At 35.0% G+C, this 20,888-nt stretch overlaps 1 protein-coding gene across 1 annotated transcript; it reads right to left on the bottom strand.

The window, feature by feature from the left end:
* Window positions 1–8,921: 8,921 nt before the first annotated feature.
* On the bottom strand, window positions 8,922–19,821 carry LOC140136399 (uncharacterized). The gene is made up of 4 exons (XM_072158123.1): window positions 19,743–19,821; window positions 11,318–11,529; window positions 10,696–10,807; window positions 8,922–10,202 (listed from the first exon to the last, which is right to left on the bottom strand). The coding sequence occupies exons 1-4, from the start codon at window positions 19,819–19,821 to the stop codon at window positions 9,718–9,720; spliced, it is 888 nt and encodes a 295-aa protein (XP_072014224.1). The 3' UTR covers window positions 8,922–9,717.
* Between the last annotated feature and the right edge of the window lie 1,067 nt (window positions 19,822–20,888).

The raw sequence follows: 20,888 nt of genomic DNA, 5'->3' as shown, positions 1-20,888 counted from the left end.
GTAGGATGTTGTCAATACGGGTTTTCTATACTGGGTCAGAAGTTCTCATCAAGCACTTTCTTTAAAAAAAATAAGCCTAATAATATACAGATAATGACTAGCAATTTCTGTAGAAAGTCATGTACATATTAGACATTTCGGCTGTGTGAGAAGGTGGTGTTTTCCATTTTGATTAAATTAAAACATTTCAGAATTAGAATTTACATGGAGCAGCTTTTTATGACATCTCAATGCAGCTGTCCTCTTTACGACACAGGTCTAATAAGCTGTAGGGCATATACAAAAGGTTGAGTACACATGGATTCTGACGATATGTGATAGTTGAGACTAAAATCTTTGAACTGGTTCTAGATACCGTTGCCTCAGCAGTATGTGTGTGGCTCGTTCGTGTGTGGATTGTATTGGCTAATTACGCGCTCTAGGCAGGCTGTGTAAAACGTTGGCACGATTGAGTGTGGTTGTGTATTTTTGAGAATATTCCTCGCTGTTTGTATAAAATGACAAACTAAATAAACAGCTAAAGTTGGTATCCTACTTAATGTCCTTAAGCAAATGCAAATCCCTCCACTACCATGACTACTAATATGAATCAGTAATGTTCAAATAGTTAAATGAATGTGCCTTCCAAACACTTAAGTAATTAACATCGCCGCAATTTCTCAGTTTGGTATTCTGGATTTCCTTTAAAGTGCTGCTGGATTTTGAGCTACAATTGAACTAAGTAAAGACAGATACATTCAATTATAATACTTCGCACTCCCCAAAACACAATTTTGATACAAACTGGTTTTGATCGCTGTTGTTACCATGTTTTGTATAGGTTACCAGCTGCTAATAGTCGTCAAGGTCTTTTTGTGATCTTTCTAATTTGCGATACCGTCCACCACTAATTTTGGTCAATCTTGGACGTGTAAGAAATTCTTACGCGTCTAAAATCTTAGGCGTCTATGATTTCATTGGTCAATGATTAAATCCGCTGATGATTGGTTGTTTGGGATTTCTGGCCCTGTGATTCGTTGATTCAAGTCTGCATCTGAATTTTTTAGACGTCTTAGACGTCTAAAATTGTATCTTAGGCGTGTAAGGTTAGGCGTATTATCTTACGCGTATTTTGAAGGTATCCGCCATCCATAAATTTAAGCTGTGTGTAAAGTTGTATTTCTATTAAATATAGCATTTGTTTAGGACATAAAGCATTGCCATACAAAAATAATATTCTATTTAAGCTAGCTAATATAGGATGCATTATAAAGTTGTTCCACCAGATGAGACGAGGCTTCCTGTAAATGCATTCATACTAAAAACCCACGTCTTCTTATGGTTATTAAGAGGGAACAGTCGAACTGAAGTACAATGTATATAACCTGGTTCGTAGCCCCCCTCTTGCCCAGGGATCGTAAAAGATGAACAGGCAAAACCACCTACACAACTAATCTGTAATATAGCGATGATAACTTTCCCCTTACATCATGCGATTTAAAACGTGTCTGCTTTTAAAGTTTTGTTTACCACATCATTCCTTGGCAAAGTCACTGGAGCCAATAATTTGCGACATAGAAATACCATAGAGAGCTCAGTACATCCAAAATTTCTAGTAGAAATCAAATTCCCTTGGCATCAACTGTTCATATGGTTATGTCCGCAAATGTAGCAACCAAACTATAGGTATCATATAACCATGGTTATGATAATCTACTAGATCATCTGCTGAGGCAATTTGTAGGCAGCATTTGTTTATATTAATCATGGTGAAACACTTCAACCAATTGCAAATGACTATTGACATTTAAAAGTGCATACGATTGCTGTTGACACGATACAACCATTTGGAGAAGTGGTTTGCACGATCTACTGAACCTTTAAGGATGCATATGACATTTAGGAAGTAAAGGCACTGCTATTGCGATGGTTAAAGCATTTTGAAAGAATTTTCAGTGTGGTACGTGTGTGATGACCAAATCTTTTTTAATATATGGAGTATTTGGTCTCAAGATTTTGCTTCAGAGATAAACAAGATATGATTATCAGGTATAGCAAATAATAATTATATATTGGTGTAAATTGTAATTTATTCCATAGTATTAAAGGTTTTTAATAATTAATAACCAATTTGGACAGGGAAATACGTAGTTTAGATAACGCTTTTGGAATAATTTCATGGTAATGATGGTATTGGTATATGAATGATCATAGCTTTCCCTTTAAAAAAACAACTGCAACAACAAGAGTTAGACGACTCTGATCTCTAACTGTATGACCCGAGGTAATCATCCATATACTACCCAGTCGAAACTATGGTTTTAACAGTAATTTGAAGTTTGAAGGCAATAGTCAATTCATCGTATATACGGCATACAATAACCTGCTGGCTACATTCATTTTACACCTTGGTAATAGATGACTGCCCAAATGGATCGTTTAATATACGTTTGTATTATCTTATAATTGATCAGGAGCTTATGGTCATCAAACCATGGGTAAAACAGATTGATTTTCACAACTTCTACATGTTAAATACTATTAAAACGAGACTTGATGTATTGTTTGCTTTTAAGACAATATAGATATAGCCACACAATGGCTTATAATCAAGAGTGATCCGGGATAGATTAAATCAGATCATAGATAGGATTAATAAACTCAGTTCTGGCTTTGAACGAATCTAACGTGTATCGCAGCCTACAGATCATCCCTCACAATAATTATTAGGGGTGCCTGCACAGATACACCGTCACTAAGGTACTTTGCTGGTAATGTACAGTACCAGGGTAGTACCAGCCAGAAACCTTGGCCACAATGTACCTTTAGACGGCCCCAATAGGAATCTTGTAGTGTAGGCTTAACGTTAAACGAAATGGACAGGAGTAAAATTGTGAGTAAAAGTTTATAAATGATCGGCGGTTATACTGCGGGTATTTTTGTACCTATTTTGTGATTTTTATGCATATTATGAATGCATGGGTTGTCTAAATACCAGGTGCCTTGGATACCCAAACAGTCTGTATAACCAATGCTACGCATTGTCGTATACATGGGTTCAAATCAATCCGTTTCATAAAAAACCATTTACATAATGCAATCTTAATTATAAGTTGTGACAAGGATGGTTTTACATCTCAATGAACCATTACTTGATTTCCCCTGTCATCAATACAGATTCCTCTAAGAATAAACGTTTTCAAGACAGTATACCTTTTATCTAATTAAAATCGATCAAATTTTCTAGCGTTTTTTATTTTCAGTAAAAGGAATACCTTGCCCTATATTCCTTTTACTTCTACGACAACAGGAAGTGAGCAAATTTATAACCATTATAGATTTTATAACTCTTGATATCTCTTCTATGAACAATATAAATATCATGGGAATGTTTGTTACATACTGCCGTGTTCTAATTCAAAACATTAATGAAATCAAGTCTTTGAAACAACACACGTTAGAAACTATGCAACGCTAGGAGGTAAAATTTACAGAAAATGTTGAAGAGTAGAGGATGCAGATAAACATGTGGTTTGGACAAGCAACCAATGTCTAAAATCATGCAAAGAAATGATCTGATATTCACTGGAGAATATCTAGCATCCAATAATTATTACAATGTGATATATTGAATGCATGAACTTTTCACAACCATTGAATTGAATTTGAATTGATTTATATCGTCGGTCGCAACACATAGTGGCGTACGTGAAGGACAAAATACGTTTCCGAGAAAAAAATGTTTTAAGAATATGTTACTTATAACGGAGTCGATACTCCTTCACTGTTATCTCTCTGTTATTGCTTTTGATGTTTGAGGTTCAAATCATTACACTCGTTAATGGTTTCTAGGAATAACTATTATAGGGTAGAGCTAGCTCTAAACTTAAACTTAAATCACTCTACGCCACTATGTGTTGCGACCAATGATATGCAGCATGGTTTAAATCAAATAAGAATTATGTTTAACTTTATACTAGTTATATACTACAAATAATCATACCTAAAAAACATGATTGAGCGCTGTAGTATTAGTAAGCGACATTACATACGTTATTCTACATTTGTGAGTATCAATTTGTTTCTGCTAATGCCTTTTCTACTCACAATCTCTCCTTATTCCATCAAATAGAGACTAATGACATTACTAAGTGATTATTTCATTTCTACCGGAGTTTGACATCACTTATAATCTGTTTGTAGCTAGCATGTAAGTTATCGAAATGTGTACAGGAATGACAAGTGACATTTAACGATACATAAATGCAGTCCAAGTATGCGTGTTTTTAGGTTATGGAGGAGTATGTCTGTATGAAGTAAGTGTTTGCATTCAATGAATTGGCTAGATGTGGTAAAACAATATCGCTGATCTCTGGTTCTCAGCCAGATTGTATATCTTACACGTCGTTTGGACATATTCCAGTCAGGTTCGCAAATATGAATGTAATGCCGCAAATACAATCAGTGTAATATATACATATCAGTATAATAAAGATTTAAAGGAATTGAACAGGGCACGTGTATTAGCAACTATATAATAATACTTCAACACCTTTTCGATTTTCGGATATGAAAGAATCGACATCCGGACTGATGTTTAGCAAATGCGACTCAAAAGTTCATTATAAAAAGTTAACAATAAAAAAAAATACATATAGAGCTTTATAATGCACATGCCAACCCACGCGGGCTTTTTACACTTTCCCAACAAGCACAAAAATGTTCTTAAAATGTTTATTAATAACATTTAAATGTCAATAAAGGTTATGAAAACGCAAACGTTTTTAAAACTTTATTGTAAATTTTTTTGGGAAAACATTTTTGCAAAATATTTTTTCAACACATAAATAACATTCTGTAAGGACAAATATTGTCAACATCACCGTGACTCTAACTTGGGACCTCTCACACTGAAGTATAATGTTGGATGTACTATCAATTGCGCCAATATTTACAGCGTTTAAAAACATGTATATCATCATTTGACCATAAGTGTGATTTTTATCTCGTCCGTTGGACACACTATCACCTACTTTTTCTTTACGGTGTTTTCGAAAGTTAATATTTATATTAAAATACTAACTGATGAAACAGGAGGACAACATCATTAAAATGCAATCGCTGAAGTACATTCACATAACAGCATTAGTCCATTAGCAAAATTAAGTAAGTAAAATAGGCAGACGTACAATAATGATAGACGGGGCAACGGACTTTAACATCATCAATAAATGCCTGTGTGATGCTCGTGATCTTCGTTGGAGATCAAGTGAAATTGAAATCTAACTCGGCACAGAGGAAATTGAGTGTGGTTTCAGCTGCCACAGGAGTGGCGCAAGAGAAATTTTGATTACCGCAAGACTGCTCTTTCATAGCTTTGTTGGCACATTTCGATCAGCTCTCCAACCAGAATCATTATTTTTTTATCCAAAATCATCCATGAGTGTTTAATCGCAGACAACTTCCAAATTTATTCTGCAGTTCTGATTCGAACTCAGTAGTTATTTATCTGAACCAATTATAGTAATATTTTGTATCCAATTGTGGCTATTCAGGGTGGATTGGGCACATTATATGTGGCCGAAAAGTGCTGAAAATGTGTGCCCTGATCCGTCAGCTCAATTTCCGTATCACATCCTATTTGCTTGTTGGTTTGTTGGTCTGTAGCAACACTAGATTTCCGTTCTTTCCATATATGTCATCTGCTACTGAATAATTCAAATTTAAAATACAATCTATCAATAATTCGAAAATACAAGAGAACCCTTTTTTCGGGGAAAAGGGTGTTGGGTTACACGGGTGTGGACAGCTGTGGTTAGTGGGCGTGGATGTGGATGTGACGGTATGTTATATGGGTTTGTGGGATGGATGAGTGAATGGACGGGTAGATGTGTTTTTTTGGTCTGTATTTTGGGGTGGGATGTAGTATTATTACTCTGTACTGGGGAAGTGTTATTTGTGTGCCTTTATTCTTATTATTGAAAAATATTCAAATAATGTGGTATTTATGCGGGTTTTATACTAATGTTAATTTGGCCGAAGCCAGACAAAGCCCAAAAGTGCTCAAAGGCTACTAAATTAAAGGTATGTCAACCGAATATGATATAAGAAGAGGTCCGATTTTAGAAGTAGGAGGAAACCCGAGGACGAGCATGGATCGGCAACCAAACTCACATGTGGCAACGCGGGGAATTGAATCCCGGCCGCAGTGGTGAGAAGCGAGTGAAAAGACCACTACCAGTCCACCCATAATATTCATATACGCTCTGGAGCATAGGCATTGCATGATGTGGCAATGGAACATCTCTCCACGGAATGTAAATATAAAGCGTGTGCCGAAGTGGTAGCATCAGATGCTTTTTATTCAATAATACATCTCATGAAATATTGACATTGAATCATGTCATGACGAGACGTCATACCAATGTTGTATAATTGAACAGTAAGCCATTAGGAGTCCAGACATTAAGAGGACGAAAAGATTTAATAGTTTTCTCTTGGTAGATTAGTTATACAACATGAAAGCCTGAGAAGGTATTTTTGAGGTAGGATATATTAATAATATTCATCAAACCATATGCAAGTAACATATAACAAAAGGAATTTAAGGCAGATACATAAATATCATCATCAGCTTTCATCTTTCTCTTAATGCAAAGAATGATGGACAAATCTTTGAAAGAGCAAAGCCACTGAAAACCACCAGCGATTTGAATACATTCCCTTGCATCGACGTTGGACGTACATACAAATAAATACAATAATCATGGTGAATATCGGCGAACGTCTATCTACCAACATCTGTTTATATATTTATCTTGGATTTTCTTAAATATATTCCATTTCGTAAAAAGAGCTAGTTTACTTTTAGACATAGAAAATATATAGTGACAATATAATAGTTTGTATTCATGAAACAATATATACGTATAATGCTAAAGAAAACTCTTAAGCAAACTTTAGGATAAACGAAATATAATTTGCAATGATCATCTAACATATTATTTTAACTTTTATGTTGTGCCTCATATTTACTTTTTGCCCGTATTTCATTCGGCGAGTCCACAACGACTACGTACCGCGGGAGATTGCATAATTATAATTATTTGGTCTGAAAAGGCCTTTGAATGAATCACGAGACTCAGTGTTGAAAATGGTCTTGTGATTCATTAATATAAGTCTACCAAGAAATTCTTGGACGTCTTGATCTTAGATTGCATCTTTGAAGTCTAAGATTAGGCATATGCGGTTGATTCCATACAACACATGCTCGATACTGTCGGCTGCTTATTTGCAATACGTGCTTGACGGCAGACAGAACACTTTTAGATTGATGACTTTACATACTTTACTTTACTCGTACATTGCATCTGTTCCTCTTCTCAGAACCAAACGGTGTCGTTTCGTAGCCACACCAGGCCGATTCAGCAGTGGAAGTAGCTAGCACGTAACTCTAACTTTACTGGACCACCATCTAGGCTGAAAATCAACTGCTTCCACGCCTGTTACTCATCTGACCCCGTTAGTTCACATAGACTATGTCTATGCTATCCATTCGGTACCACTTGGAGGTATGGTTTGAGCTGCCCGTGAAGTTCTACTGACCTTGCCTAAAAATGGGGTCATTCGATATGAAACTTCAAAAAAGAGGGCATTGGGGTAACAGACTGTACAATGGGGTTCATTGAGTATAAACATGTAAAATTGTAAAAATACACAAATAAGTGCCAAACTACAAAAAGAAACTACTGTTGGAATTTGAATAACGTAGTTATTGGACGAAACTGGATGATTGATTTCAACGGGGATTTGAGAAATCCCATTATTTCTCTAGGGGAACACAAAATTCCACCTAAAGAAGGTGGACCATTAGGTACTTGACTTTCAATATAAAAAGGGGTCATTTGGTAGTAGGAAATAAGCAAAAGGGGTCATTGAGTACCTGAAATGTTTTTAAAGGAGACATTGAGTAATAGGTAGGCCAGTAACACAAAAATGGTGTCATTGGGTGCAATCTTGATAAAGGATTTCTATCCCGAGGCACATGCTGCGTATCCGTTATGAAAATGCCTCTTGGTCCATCTGTTAAATGTTAATGTTTAGATTATTTTGGGAAAACAATCAAGTATTAAAACAGACTGCACGATAGTTGAAGAAAACATCTGCATCATCTTTTTCGGTGGTGGCAATTTTCTTGGTGTGGAAAAATGGACCAGTTCCGAAATTGTCATCACCACCAGGACGTGAGATTTTACAAACAAATGTTTGTCTTTATAGCATTGGGAATTCCTCCGAAAACCACGTCATTTAATAGTGGGCATAGTTGAAATTGAGATTAAAAAAACCAAACTTTAGTCGGCTGTGGAGCAGGAGACTACAAGCTTTCTCCGATCTTGGTCGAATGAGCTCGTTATCGGTAGTACCTGACTGGTTGAAGACAATTGGGACCTGACACAACGAACTGAGTATGAAGTCGCAAATTGGTAGTTTCGAGACATCCTGGCTGACAGGGCTGATTTCTTTGTTTGTCGCACACCGGTTCGAGTCAGAAGTATGTCTGCATGACCTTTGTGTATGGGGGCACAATGCGCCATTCACAAAGAAAACAAAGACGACCAACGCAGTAGCCAGGGCGCTTCGAAACTACAAACTTGCGACTTTACGTGGTGGTAGGTCACAATTGTTAAAATTGTCACCAGCAATATTTCATGATGGCCAAGGCTCTTATTTTGAAAACCTTAATTTAACACTTATGTTGCAGACTTGAGTAAATGCTTAATGGTATTTTGTGGACTTCCTATAATATTCCAAACGAACTGCACAAAGAAAGACAGAATTGTTACACAATTATAGTAAATCATGGATCAATATTTTATTTCTTCTTCATATAAAATATAAATCTGTACATATTATAAAACGGATTTCAATAAATGCTAGAAAATATGTTCGCAGAACATCATTCGTCTTGGTTGGTAAGAAAGCGGAATCAGCATAACAGCTTTTATGATAATCGTAACATTGATATTTAAGAAAATAAAGAGTATCTTTTTCGGTCCTATAGCGCTATCGGTGACCGAAGAGGTACCGATGACACTTTTTATCGTACCCTGAACATTTATACATTGCATTTGTTTTTTATTTAAATGAAACACAATAACACTATGCACTATGCAACTGTTAATTATTATGCTTGATACAATTTATTTTATCTCCAGGGAGTGATGTTAAGAGTCATCGGTACCTAATCGGGCACCGATAGTTCTATATGACCAAATTGGATGTGGCGCCTTAGCCTTTACACACAAATGATGTGCCCGGTAGTAAAAACGTAAATATTGATAATGCGTTTTGAAGCTGAACCAATTATTAAAACATTTTACTGCTGATGACATATTATTTGGATATGTAAAATATACTCATACACCCAAATATTTCGAGTAATATTGGCGTGTGCCACTGTGTGGGGCCGTGTATTTGTGAAGGGGGGTGTTGGCAAATGTGTGTTTGGTGTAAGGGGGTACGCGTGTTGGTGTTTCTTTGTGAAATTATATGTGGATGATTTGATTGGATCAAAGATAAGATTATAAATATGCTTGTGTCATGCAATTGTTTTTGCAAATAATCCATAGGGAAACAAAACTTGCGAGAGTAATTTATTTAGACACTGGACAAACTTGTAAAAACTACCAATGTTTTGTTGCAGCAACCTAGTTCATAAAATATCAATGCTTTGGACACTCATGTCACACGAATCACAAGTGCCCCCATCACCGAGTCATAGGCGGGTGGTGGTAGTGGCTCATTGTGCTGTACTCTATCAGTGCGTTCTGTTACCATAGATACTGAAAAATCTTCAAAACGTTCAGATTGTGAATGTCTACTGTTTAAAAATGTAGGATAAGAAAAAGAAGAAAGATTGTTTGTTGATGAGGAAAATATGGCGGTTGCGGGACTACTAGAATTTGTACAACTTCCATTCGGTGAAAAAAGACGGCACTGCTCATAACTTGGTGGATGTTCTGTGTTATTTTCGAGTTGTCCATCAACTGAATATGCGGATTGAAGTATATGCGCAGATGAATCGCGTCTTTCTCGTCGTTTGGTACATTTGCGACTAACAAAACAGTATCTCACACAGGCAAAGATCAAGATGAACAAGACTATAGCATGTAAGACGCCACCTACGATGGCTCCAGGTGAAATGTCCAGATCAATGATTGGATCTGTGAGAAGATAAAACAACATTTAAACGTGAAAATTCCATACTAATCTAGAATAAGCTAAGAACTTGTCAACAAAAGTCCAAAAACACTTGTTAATTAATATTAATCACACCTCCAGTGTAAAGAGCAATATCATATCCCAAAGCACTCATCAGTAGTTGTTTGCTTATCAGTACATAATTGAAAAAAGGACGAAAGAAATCATGCTGATTGCTCCATGCACAGGAATCCTGATTAATTTCAGCACGTGTAGAATGAGTTGTGTTATAAACATTCATGGATATATTTAGCATTTTTGGACATTTGTATACATTTTTGCAACTGCCTCTCATTGACTCCCACAACATTTATTTTTCTTTGTTGCTATTACTTATTTATCAATGTCATATTTTCAATTACGGTACCAAAAAGAAAACACCGTTGGTCATGGTCTATATCATGAGTAGATATATAAAATGTTAACACCGTGCTGTTAACGTCAACTTCCCATTACCTGAGGGTTCCTCGCACCAAACACCTGCATCTTCCGAATGGTCACAGTTATGGACAAACCAGCCGCCATGTGCACATTGATCTAGTCGGGTTTCCAAGCCATTACATAGGATCTATTGATAAGAAATGATGAGGTGTGCTTATGATGGATGTTTACAGCAAGGAATGATTGTAATAATTAAGAAAGGTTTGCAATAATCTGTTTCTCAGTCATGTTCATGCTTTACATTAAACATTTTCATAATCTTTTCATGTGAATGTAGTCAATTAAAGCAATGATGTGTGATTTGCATAAAGAATTGATTCTTATTTAAATGTTTGTTTTCACTGATCACATTATCACCTTTTAATTTCGAGTCAAACAAAAGAGGTTTAACGTAGAAAATTGCGATTCACCTACGAATGAGTTGTAACACAAGTTGTTCGTTGCATGTAATTGTCATTCAAGCAGTCAACTCTTACGGAAGTCTTAAACTAAATCTTTGGAAGTCTTAAACAGTGTTTAGCACATCCTTGAGTTTACAAATGTGTTGAATGCCCATTTTTAAAGGAAAGAATGCGGTTTCACTCCTATTTTATGTGTGCTGTATTTAAACATATTTATTAAAAGTAGTTTAAAATACCTCATCTAAAGTAATGTTGCCAGTTCCGTGTCCATAGTAAGCGCCCTCTCTGGCCAGGTACGCCGCGCCAAATCCAAGTTGCTCACACACGACCATGGCATCTTCAATACTCCAAGAGTCGTCGCATATTGTGCCCCATTGATGATGGTAATAAATTTCCACCCTACCTTCATACTTAGTTGGACCATTCACTAATCGCAGGTCACCATTTTCTGTAAGAACAAGAAAAGACAACATTCACTCAAAAGAGAGATAACGATTATTGGCCTAAAACTTTTTCTGACTAGACACTGACGTTAATAATCACCAGAAAAACATAGGTATAATGAACAATTAGGATCATAAGACCCTCAGACATTCAATATAATATATAGTTCAACCATACACTATGCATGCTCTTTATTCTGTACTGTGAAGTACAGCATCCCGTTCAACATCCCATGCTAACAATGAAATTTGCTATAACCACATGATTATTACATGATCTACTACAAATGCAATCCTTCATATAACTTATTGCAGCATGATCGATTGAAACTATTGTTTTACTGGTATAAGTAACTGCATTAATAAGATTATCTTAATTAATCGTTACGACTTCACGAAAACAGAAAGGGTGGATAGAAAGTTACTTGTTGAGAAAATTCATAACATCCTTACACAAAAGGAAAACTTCATATAGTTCATCTTTCTATGTGCGTATTGTTAAAAGCATGTGGCACGCATCCTTGTGAGTGACGGAAACATCGTTTAATACAAGCTATGATTTGTCAAATTGAATCTTTCTATAGATCGAAATGTTTCCTGAAATTCTAGCCAAGCCACGATCGACGTGTTTTAAAATTTCATTTCTTGTCTAGAAAGCGAAGTAAAATCTTCACATCTATCAATAGGAAATTCATGTCACACAGTAACTATTGTATAAACGTAGCGTTCTTAATAGAAGCGGAAGGTTTTAAGTTAAGATAAGCTAAGAAGTCAAACACATGAGTATACTATTGTCATCAGTGGAGACAATTTTATGCCGTCGGGGGAGAAATGCACACTCTGGGAATAATTATCTTTTCGCACTTACATATTACCTTACGGGGTAAATCGAAAAAGGAGACCATCAAGAGGAAGTACAGCACTTGACGAAAACGGGGATAGTTCTCGGTGTAAGGCATTTTTGAATAATGCTGATGTTACGTCTTAAATACTTGATAAAAGTTTCACATTGGTATTATTTGGAATCAAAACATTCTACAAGCAAGCAGTATTACGTCGTAAACACAATCAATTTTAAACACCAAAATGTGCGTCTATGACCCTAGAGGGCGGTGGCATCCAAAATGTTATGAATAAAAATTATTCTAATTAATGCCTTTCAGAATCCATACATCGCTCAAATCGCTTAGAATTATGAATACATTAATTATATAAACGTCGTTTGATCTATGTAATAATATTTGTATCGAATTTCTCTTCAATATCATCCTATCTGCCATTTATGTCTCAGAACCTCAACTTGTGCGCCTCTGTTTTCCTCTCGGAGACGTCTATGACAATAACCTTCTTCAATTGCACACATAATGTAGTGAAAACGTTTTGAATTAATTGAAAAATTGCTCAATATATCAGCAACATCAAAAAGGCGCAATGATTTATAGTGCGCTACGTACAGGCATAACGCCTAGACATTGATCCACAAGACTCAGCACACTTTTCAGTAAAATAATAGTATCATTATAAACCTATCAACACTACTTTATTTCGATATTTATATCAATATATCAGAAATTTGTAACTGGTTGAAAGTTTTTTTCCATTTACGCAAACATAAGTTCTATTAATAGAACATACTTACATGGAACACCTTTTAAACTAATATTGTTTTGCCGTAATTTTGTTTTATGTTGAAAATGTGTTTTTACCCTTGTGTCATGTGTATACCCTATATAATGCCCATTGATACCCCTCCAACCCCAAGACCCCCATACCAACTGAGCGATGTTGTATTTATTACCAAACTAGGAGCGAACATGTTTCGTCATTGGATTGGCAGAATAGCTGATGGATAACTTTACGGTATCATGAAAGGGCCATACTGTAAATAAAATAAAATAATAAAATATATTTTTTTAAGGAATGCGTGGCCTTTTTTACAGGGTGTCTCAATAAAAATAGGCCCCGTGGATCGGGGGACATAGCTTAAAATATCAGCAGTAAAATTAAAACTTTTTTGCAGATTCAAAATTCATAAAGTGTCTTCTATAGATTGGTGCATAAACCATCAAAATCCGTTCACTCGTCACTGAGATAATTGGAAAACTACAAATAGACTCATTTTTGGACCTCTCCAATGGGCCAATACAAATTAACAATAATGTGCTGCATTGTAGTTTAGAATTGAAGAAATTAATGAGGTTACGGGTTGACTAAGTATTGTTGGTCGAAGCAAAAGATCGATTTTCATTATCTAAATCAAAATATTATTGACAAATTACACCTTGATGTTTTACAAAACTTCATACTTTGAAAACTTACTTGATTTATTGTTGTTAATGAGTTGTGTACGTTTTACAAAAGTGATGCTGTTTCATCCCTCTTTACAACATAACTCGTGAACCACAGGACCTACAAAAGTATATCTGTAATACCAATACAATTTTTGCCAACGCTCACTACCATTCGCAATATGATGTGAACTACCAAATCGCAATAGTTTGAAATAGTGTCAAACCTTAACTCCCAGTGTTGCCAGGTAGGAGATAACTTGCCTGATCAGCAACTATGCCTCTTTTCTGTTATTGATGTTGTTTATCAAGATTTGTTTATATCATCATCAATACTATCACCTGGACATTTTATTTTGAGGGAACCAATTTCTTTTGAATCAAATATTTCAGCCAATTTAATATAAAGTTCAGCCCTACTGTTGGTTGACTAATGTATGTATAATAATAAGTATACATTAAGTACATATCATTCGATTTTGATTTCGAGGATGGTTAATTTGCCATGAAATGTGTGCTATATCGCGAATTAAAAAAATACTGTACAAACGTTGCCATCCGAGCCCTTAACCCAAAGAGAAACGTGTGAAAAACATTCTTTGTGAGATTGATTGATTGATTTTGAACTCGTACTCAGCAACACTTGGCGTTTCATTTTATTTCTTTTATAATAAACTACACATTATTGTTAATGTGTATTACCTTATTGGAATGGTCCAATAATGTGTCTATTTGTACAAACATAATTATCTCAGTGACGCGTGAACAGATTTGGATAATTTTGCGCCAATCTTTAGCAGACACCTAATGGTTTTTGAATCTTTAAGACAATTTTTATTTTACAGTCGATATTTTAAGTTATGCGCCACTTTCCATAGGGCCAATTTTTATTGAGACACCCTGTATAGGCTAACCACAAATCCAAACAAAAGCTTGTCCATATTGCCTCGTCATTAATTATTCAAAACGACCTATAACAAGAAAAACAAATATAGGCAACGGAAGCGACGTCAACTGAACACTTCTACCACTCTACATCGGGACAAGGTCCGCTTTTACGCTATAAATGATTATTACTTCATTTTCAAATAATTTACTAATATTTAATCTTTATACTCTTGCATTAGAACCATAGAACTTGTTTTCATTGGAGTGATATTTGTTACGACATTGAAAAAAGACGGTAACATTTTTGATTTCTTATAACTGTTGAGAAATCTGTTGATACAAATCTGGCATGGAGTTGATTTTTATAATTATGGTGACATTTATGAACATATTTATTACATATTTTGATTATATTAAAAGCTATATTTGTATATTGCACCAATTTATAATAAACCGAATAGCATGCATTGTTATTGTAAAAGGATTTTAAAGAAGATTTAACACATTTTCCTCAAACTCATTCTTAGTTGATAACAAAATATTTTCTGAATGAATGTGCTCGCTACAACAACACGTTGACGTTCAAAAAGATAATCACGGATGCCTTCTTGATGCTGTTAACAAAAATATATAGCGTTAAATTTTACAATGGTAATAATCTGGTTATTGTCAGCGTTAAAGTTACTATCAGGAAATTCCATTAAAAGGTTACAATAAAGCAAACAAATGGTACAAATGAAACTCAGCAATAGAGCAAAACGCTTTACCATTACATACAAAGAGCTTGATCTTAAAAATAGAATGAAAGATAGCACAAGGGAAATCAGTGTTGGCGTAAAGCCGCGAATGTGTAGCACTAACGTCCGGATTGATGTGGCCGAAAATAAATCAATGCCTTACATGTTTGACATAGGTTTAGATTACAGACTAAATAGAGCTACAAATGTACGCGTTGTAAAGAATACTCCCGGTTAATGCTGTATTTCAAATACGTAATAGCAACAACAATAGCCATAGGATGAAGACTTCTGTAAACTCATTTCTTTAAGGGGGTACTACACCCATTGATTTTTTTTTGCATTTTTTTGCATTTTGTGAAGAAATTACAAAAAAAATTGGACAAAGTGGTATGCAAAATGAAGGGCAAATCTTCTCGTTTTATTGGTGGCATCGGTATCAACGTAGCTTACATGCTTTTAAAAGTAGAAGCCAAAAGGTGGTACATCACTGATGATTTAAATTCACTTCATTTTGGAAAGCTTACTATCAACGGATTTCGATAAAATTTTGGATATGTGTTGCTAACACATTAGGGAAATAAAGTTGATATGTAAAATGGGAATAAGTGGTTCCTGATTTCTTTTATGACATCATGAACTTGGTGCTCCACAACTATCAAAAAAGGAACTGGTTAAAATGCTTCTATTTTCAATGTTGAGCTATATTTTGTATTTTTAACTTGCGACATTATTTCACTGAAACTTAATTAAGCCACAGGTAACAGGTTACCACAACCATACTACAGCAATGTTGAAAAAATTGTATTTCTTGTCACCTATACCACCATATTGGGTAGTTTTCCGTAAGCTTAGCTTTTGTGATTTTGGTAACTATTTTATATTTATTTGTGAAATCTATCTCAACTAGGCATTCTAAATTGTACTCACCATTTACATCCCAAGGTATATTAGTATATCCACCTTGCACTTCTCGATATATATCCAGTTAAAGACAGAATATCAAAATTATTCCTCATTATGATATCACAAACTCTCACATGTGTATTCAAAATTGATGCTTAAATTTGACCTGAACCAATTGACCTATAACCTGACATACGGTGACCTAATAGCCTTTTCTTCTCCTAACAACACATTATAATATTATTTACTAATGACTATACATCCATTGTGTAAGTGTTTATATATTTTGCATGCACCACTAGATTTTCTATAGAGAGTATAACAAAGGATTTTATGTATTCTATTCATGTACCCTACTTGAACATGCTGAATAGAATAAATCATGGTTTGTTATGAAACACGCATCTGAGTAACTAGGATACAGTAAACAAAATATATATAGGGCTAACATGACTTACTACAATTGTTTAAAAGCACTTTTGATCCGTGCATATATCGCCTAGCTATAAATGAAAACATATTTATTTAGACCAATCAAACCAATATATGGGTGTAGTACGCCCTTAATTTATGACATGCCTTCTTAGTGCCTATCCCGATTTTAGGAAGTTTCGGTGCCCATCGATTATCCTGTAATGTTATTTACAGGTATGCGACATGTGTGCCATAAAGTGCCACTTTGAGAATGACTTGGATATCGTTTCAGTGCTCGACGATGTTTTACGCCATTAAACTTGAAGAGGTTATGCACGGGGACCGACCTTTGTTCTTTTTGATTGAAAGTGTTCCGTACCAAAATTTATTGTACCCATGATATTCTATTCTGGAAAAGACTGTCACATCAAGATGCAATAAGATTCACCAGCTTTATAGCTTGATATAAAGTCAATGAAACTAACATGAATGAATACCAATCATTTTGATAGAGCTTCTATTATAGTCCTAACTTTATGAGCCAACCGAGTTGGAACCGACATGATCTTTTTTCAAAGATAAATTAGATTCAAAATTGAAAAATCTAGTCACCTGCGACCTGTTGTAATCGCTATTTATAGGAATGTATTATAACTAAATGATTGCAACAAACATGGCAAAATATGTTTCGAGCAAAGTCACTGCAAATGTATATAGAACAAATTGCACTTATGATGCATAATGTTAGCTACATCAATATTCGAACTTTCTTGCCACCTCGCCCTTTTTTCTGGTTTGATTTTATCCTGATGTATACAAAATCACTTGACATAGAGATAATAAATTCCATTAGGGTAATCGCACACATAAGAACGACATACTAATTAAGCTAATAGTGAATATAAAGTGACTGCTACAAATTAAGTGCCCAGTGCTTCCAGTGTAATATGCATTATGTTCGTCACATCAACTTAAACAATATTTGCAATCAATCTTAACAGATGACAAATACATGTAGTTTCACCCAATATGCGTGGTATCACGTCAAAAAGTAACGTATGAATAATCATTCTTTATCTTGTTTATGTGGACCATAAACTCGTGAGACATATCAGCCCCAGCCTGCATGCTCAGGTTTATATAAGCTGTCCATTCAGATGAATTGCGTCTTTAGAGACACAAACTTCAAGTCAGTGAAGTATTTAAAGAAATAAACAACATAGGAAATGTTGCGGGGGAAAACACCTTCATCAAAATGTGGTTTGTAACAAGCAACAGGTAAACTTATATATTGTTACCATAAAAACAATTATGAAGTTATTTCGATCGTTACCTTCTATATGGAACAATACTTTTTAGAATCCATTTCTGGCAGTTTAGTTCGGAGTATAAAGCTTTTATGTGCACATGACGATTCTTGTTGTAGTTCTATATAGGCGGCTTTGTACATTCACACGAAGCTTGTTTGTATTAATATTTCTTTTGAAAATATTAATATTTCTTTTGAAAATATTTGTCTCGCTTTTAATGAAATGAGTGTTTGATCCAGAATGTTCTTATTTATTCTGCGTTCAACACCATTGCACATTTAAGATGTGTGAATATAATGATTTCTTTGCATGTTTTTCTTTAAAAAAAAACTGTATAGCTTTTTGTGTAATTTATTTAACGTAGAAATAACAGCAAATTGTAGTTGCTTGTCATGTTTTGAGTTAGTTTTGATCTGTATTATTCCTGTTTGTGATCCTCCATCTTCCGTCTCCGTCTCCTCTTCCTTATCACCATCGGTAATTTTGATTGCAACAATAGCTATACAATTATTATTCTACAAGAGAATGAAACGAAAGCATATTTACAAAGATATAACAGCGTGGACCAATTTTGAGCAGGGTTTTACATCAAGACGGAAAATGTGTCTAAAATCTATTCATTTTACAATTACTAGAATTTATTTAAATCATGAAGAAGCGCCAATTAAAAGACGTATCCTGTAAAATAAATTAAAACATTGTCTTAACCTGACCTACCTTATCCATAACACACTGTAATGTATTTATATACGACAAGTGCATTTCTCCATGGTCTTTGCCAACGTCTGGAAAGGTGGGCTTTTAACATACACTATGCAAATTAGGTTGAATAATTAAATTAATTTACACACGTTTTGGCATCGCGACCTGGTTTGCGTAAATAAACATTGGATTAAATATTGTACTTGTTAAAGTAAATGAGCACATTTCCTTTTACTGATGTATATTTATCTAATGAGATTATTTGCATCGGTGACATTGTGAAATGGCTTGAGAGATTACTAATTTGATATAGCTTTATACATATAGCTAAACTCATTTGAGTCGTGAAAGACGTGATTTGCTGGGAAATATCAGTCGTGTATACTTAACTATAAAACACTCGGGTGTTTCGATGAATGCTGTATGTAATTCCATTATAAGGTGTTGAATTGTTATAACACCTTTAATACCTAAATCCCCATTCTTAGTCCCTAACAGACTACCCTAAAATCTACCCTAACGCCAAAATAGAAGTGGATGGGTGAGGGTGTGTGACGTTTCTTGTTGGGTTGGGCAAGTATGTTGGTGTTGCTAACGGATTGATAGAGATGTGTGTAGTGATTGTAAGTGTGTGCGTTTATACAGTTAGCATTCCTATTTGGTGTGCGATATAATATCGCGAGTATACGTACAAGCATTCTGTAATGGGGGAAATTCTTTTGAGAGAACTGTTTAAAATCACTATTTGTCATGTAAAACTTCTTTGTTTGTGCTGTCATAGATTTTGATGCAGAGTGGTGAAACATTATCCAAATCAATGCTTGAACAGAGTAATTAATAATTTATGCCCTTACCCACCAGTGTTTATTTCATCCTCTCATTAATGTGTTAACTGTTATAGGAGTGTTTATATTACAGAAACCAAACCGCATCGGACGAAAGTTGTTGAGATCATTAAAAAACCCGTACATACCACGTTGAAGAGTTGCTATGCTTGCATCAACCGTCTCAAGTAGTATCTCTAGTGACGAGCAAAATTTGTACAAATCCATCTCGGTATTCTCCGGTGATTTCACGAGAAACAACATTTATGGAGCGAATAACAATGAGCTTAATAAGTGCATACTTATATAAGTACGAAGTACGAATGATAATGGTTTCTTAATTCCTTGGAGAAGCGTTTGTATTTATTCTTTTCTAACACTAAAACTTTGAAAGAACTATATACAATCAAGCGAACACTGTGATGTGATCGTATTGAATTCCACAGCATAAACACTTTACTAAAATGCCATCATGATTTTAATCAAAACCCGTCTTTAATAACGTCTTGAATTTGATATTTCATTTGTCGATGTGTATGTGTAACTAAATAGTAAAGCGTTTTTCAGAAAACCAAATGTGTTTGATCTTTGCGTTATTTCTTCGTTTTTTAGTCTGGGTGAAAAGATTTTCTTATCAATTTTGGATGATAGATGTAAAACAATATAAAACACCACCTTGTAGCGAGGAAATGGGGATGATATAACATAATGCGCCAAGTTGAATGTGCTATGTATTCCTATCGTAGATTATCCTTATACATAAACGATCATGTGCTTACACGCAAATTCAAATACTCTCGTAGCACTTACGATTAAAGGAATATCGTAGCTTTCACGAGACGAAACCAAAGAGGTTTACACTACCATCAAGACCATCACTGGATCAAAATCTACTCGTATGAGAGGTGTAAAGGACAAAGGTGGCGAGGTGCTCACCGATGACAAGAAAATAAAGGACAGATGGAAAGAAAACTATGAAGAGCTGTATAATCAACCCATCCCATCCGATACAAGTATCTTACAGTCTCTACCAAGTACTTCAACAGAAGACATAGAGCCCCACATTCTCAAATCTGAAGTGGAATTGGCCATCAAACGCCTCAAGGGAAATAAAGCAGCAGGAGAAGATGGTATATCAGCGGAAGAAATCAAGGCAGCAGGAGAAGCTGGATGTAATGCTCTTCTAAAACTCTGTAACAAGATATGGGAGTCTGAAACAATTCCTGAGGACTGGGGGAAGGCAATCATTGTCCCCATATTTAAGAAAAAGGATAAAATGGACTGTGGAAATTACA

The sequence above is a fragment of the Amphiura filiformis genome, chromosome 16 (assembly GCF_039555335.1).
Source record: "Amphiura filiformis chromosome 16, Afil_fr2py, whole genome shotgun sequence".
Taxonomy (NCBI): domain Eukaryota; kingdom Metazoa; phylum Echinodermata; class Ophiuroidea; order Amphilepidida; family Amphiuridae; genus Amphiura; species Amphiura filiformis.
Note: the sequence above shows the minus strand (reverse complement) of the source record. Positions and strands in the feature narration are given on the sequence as shown.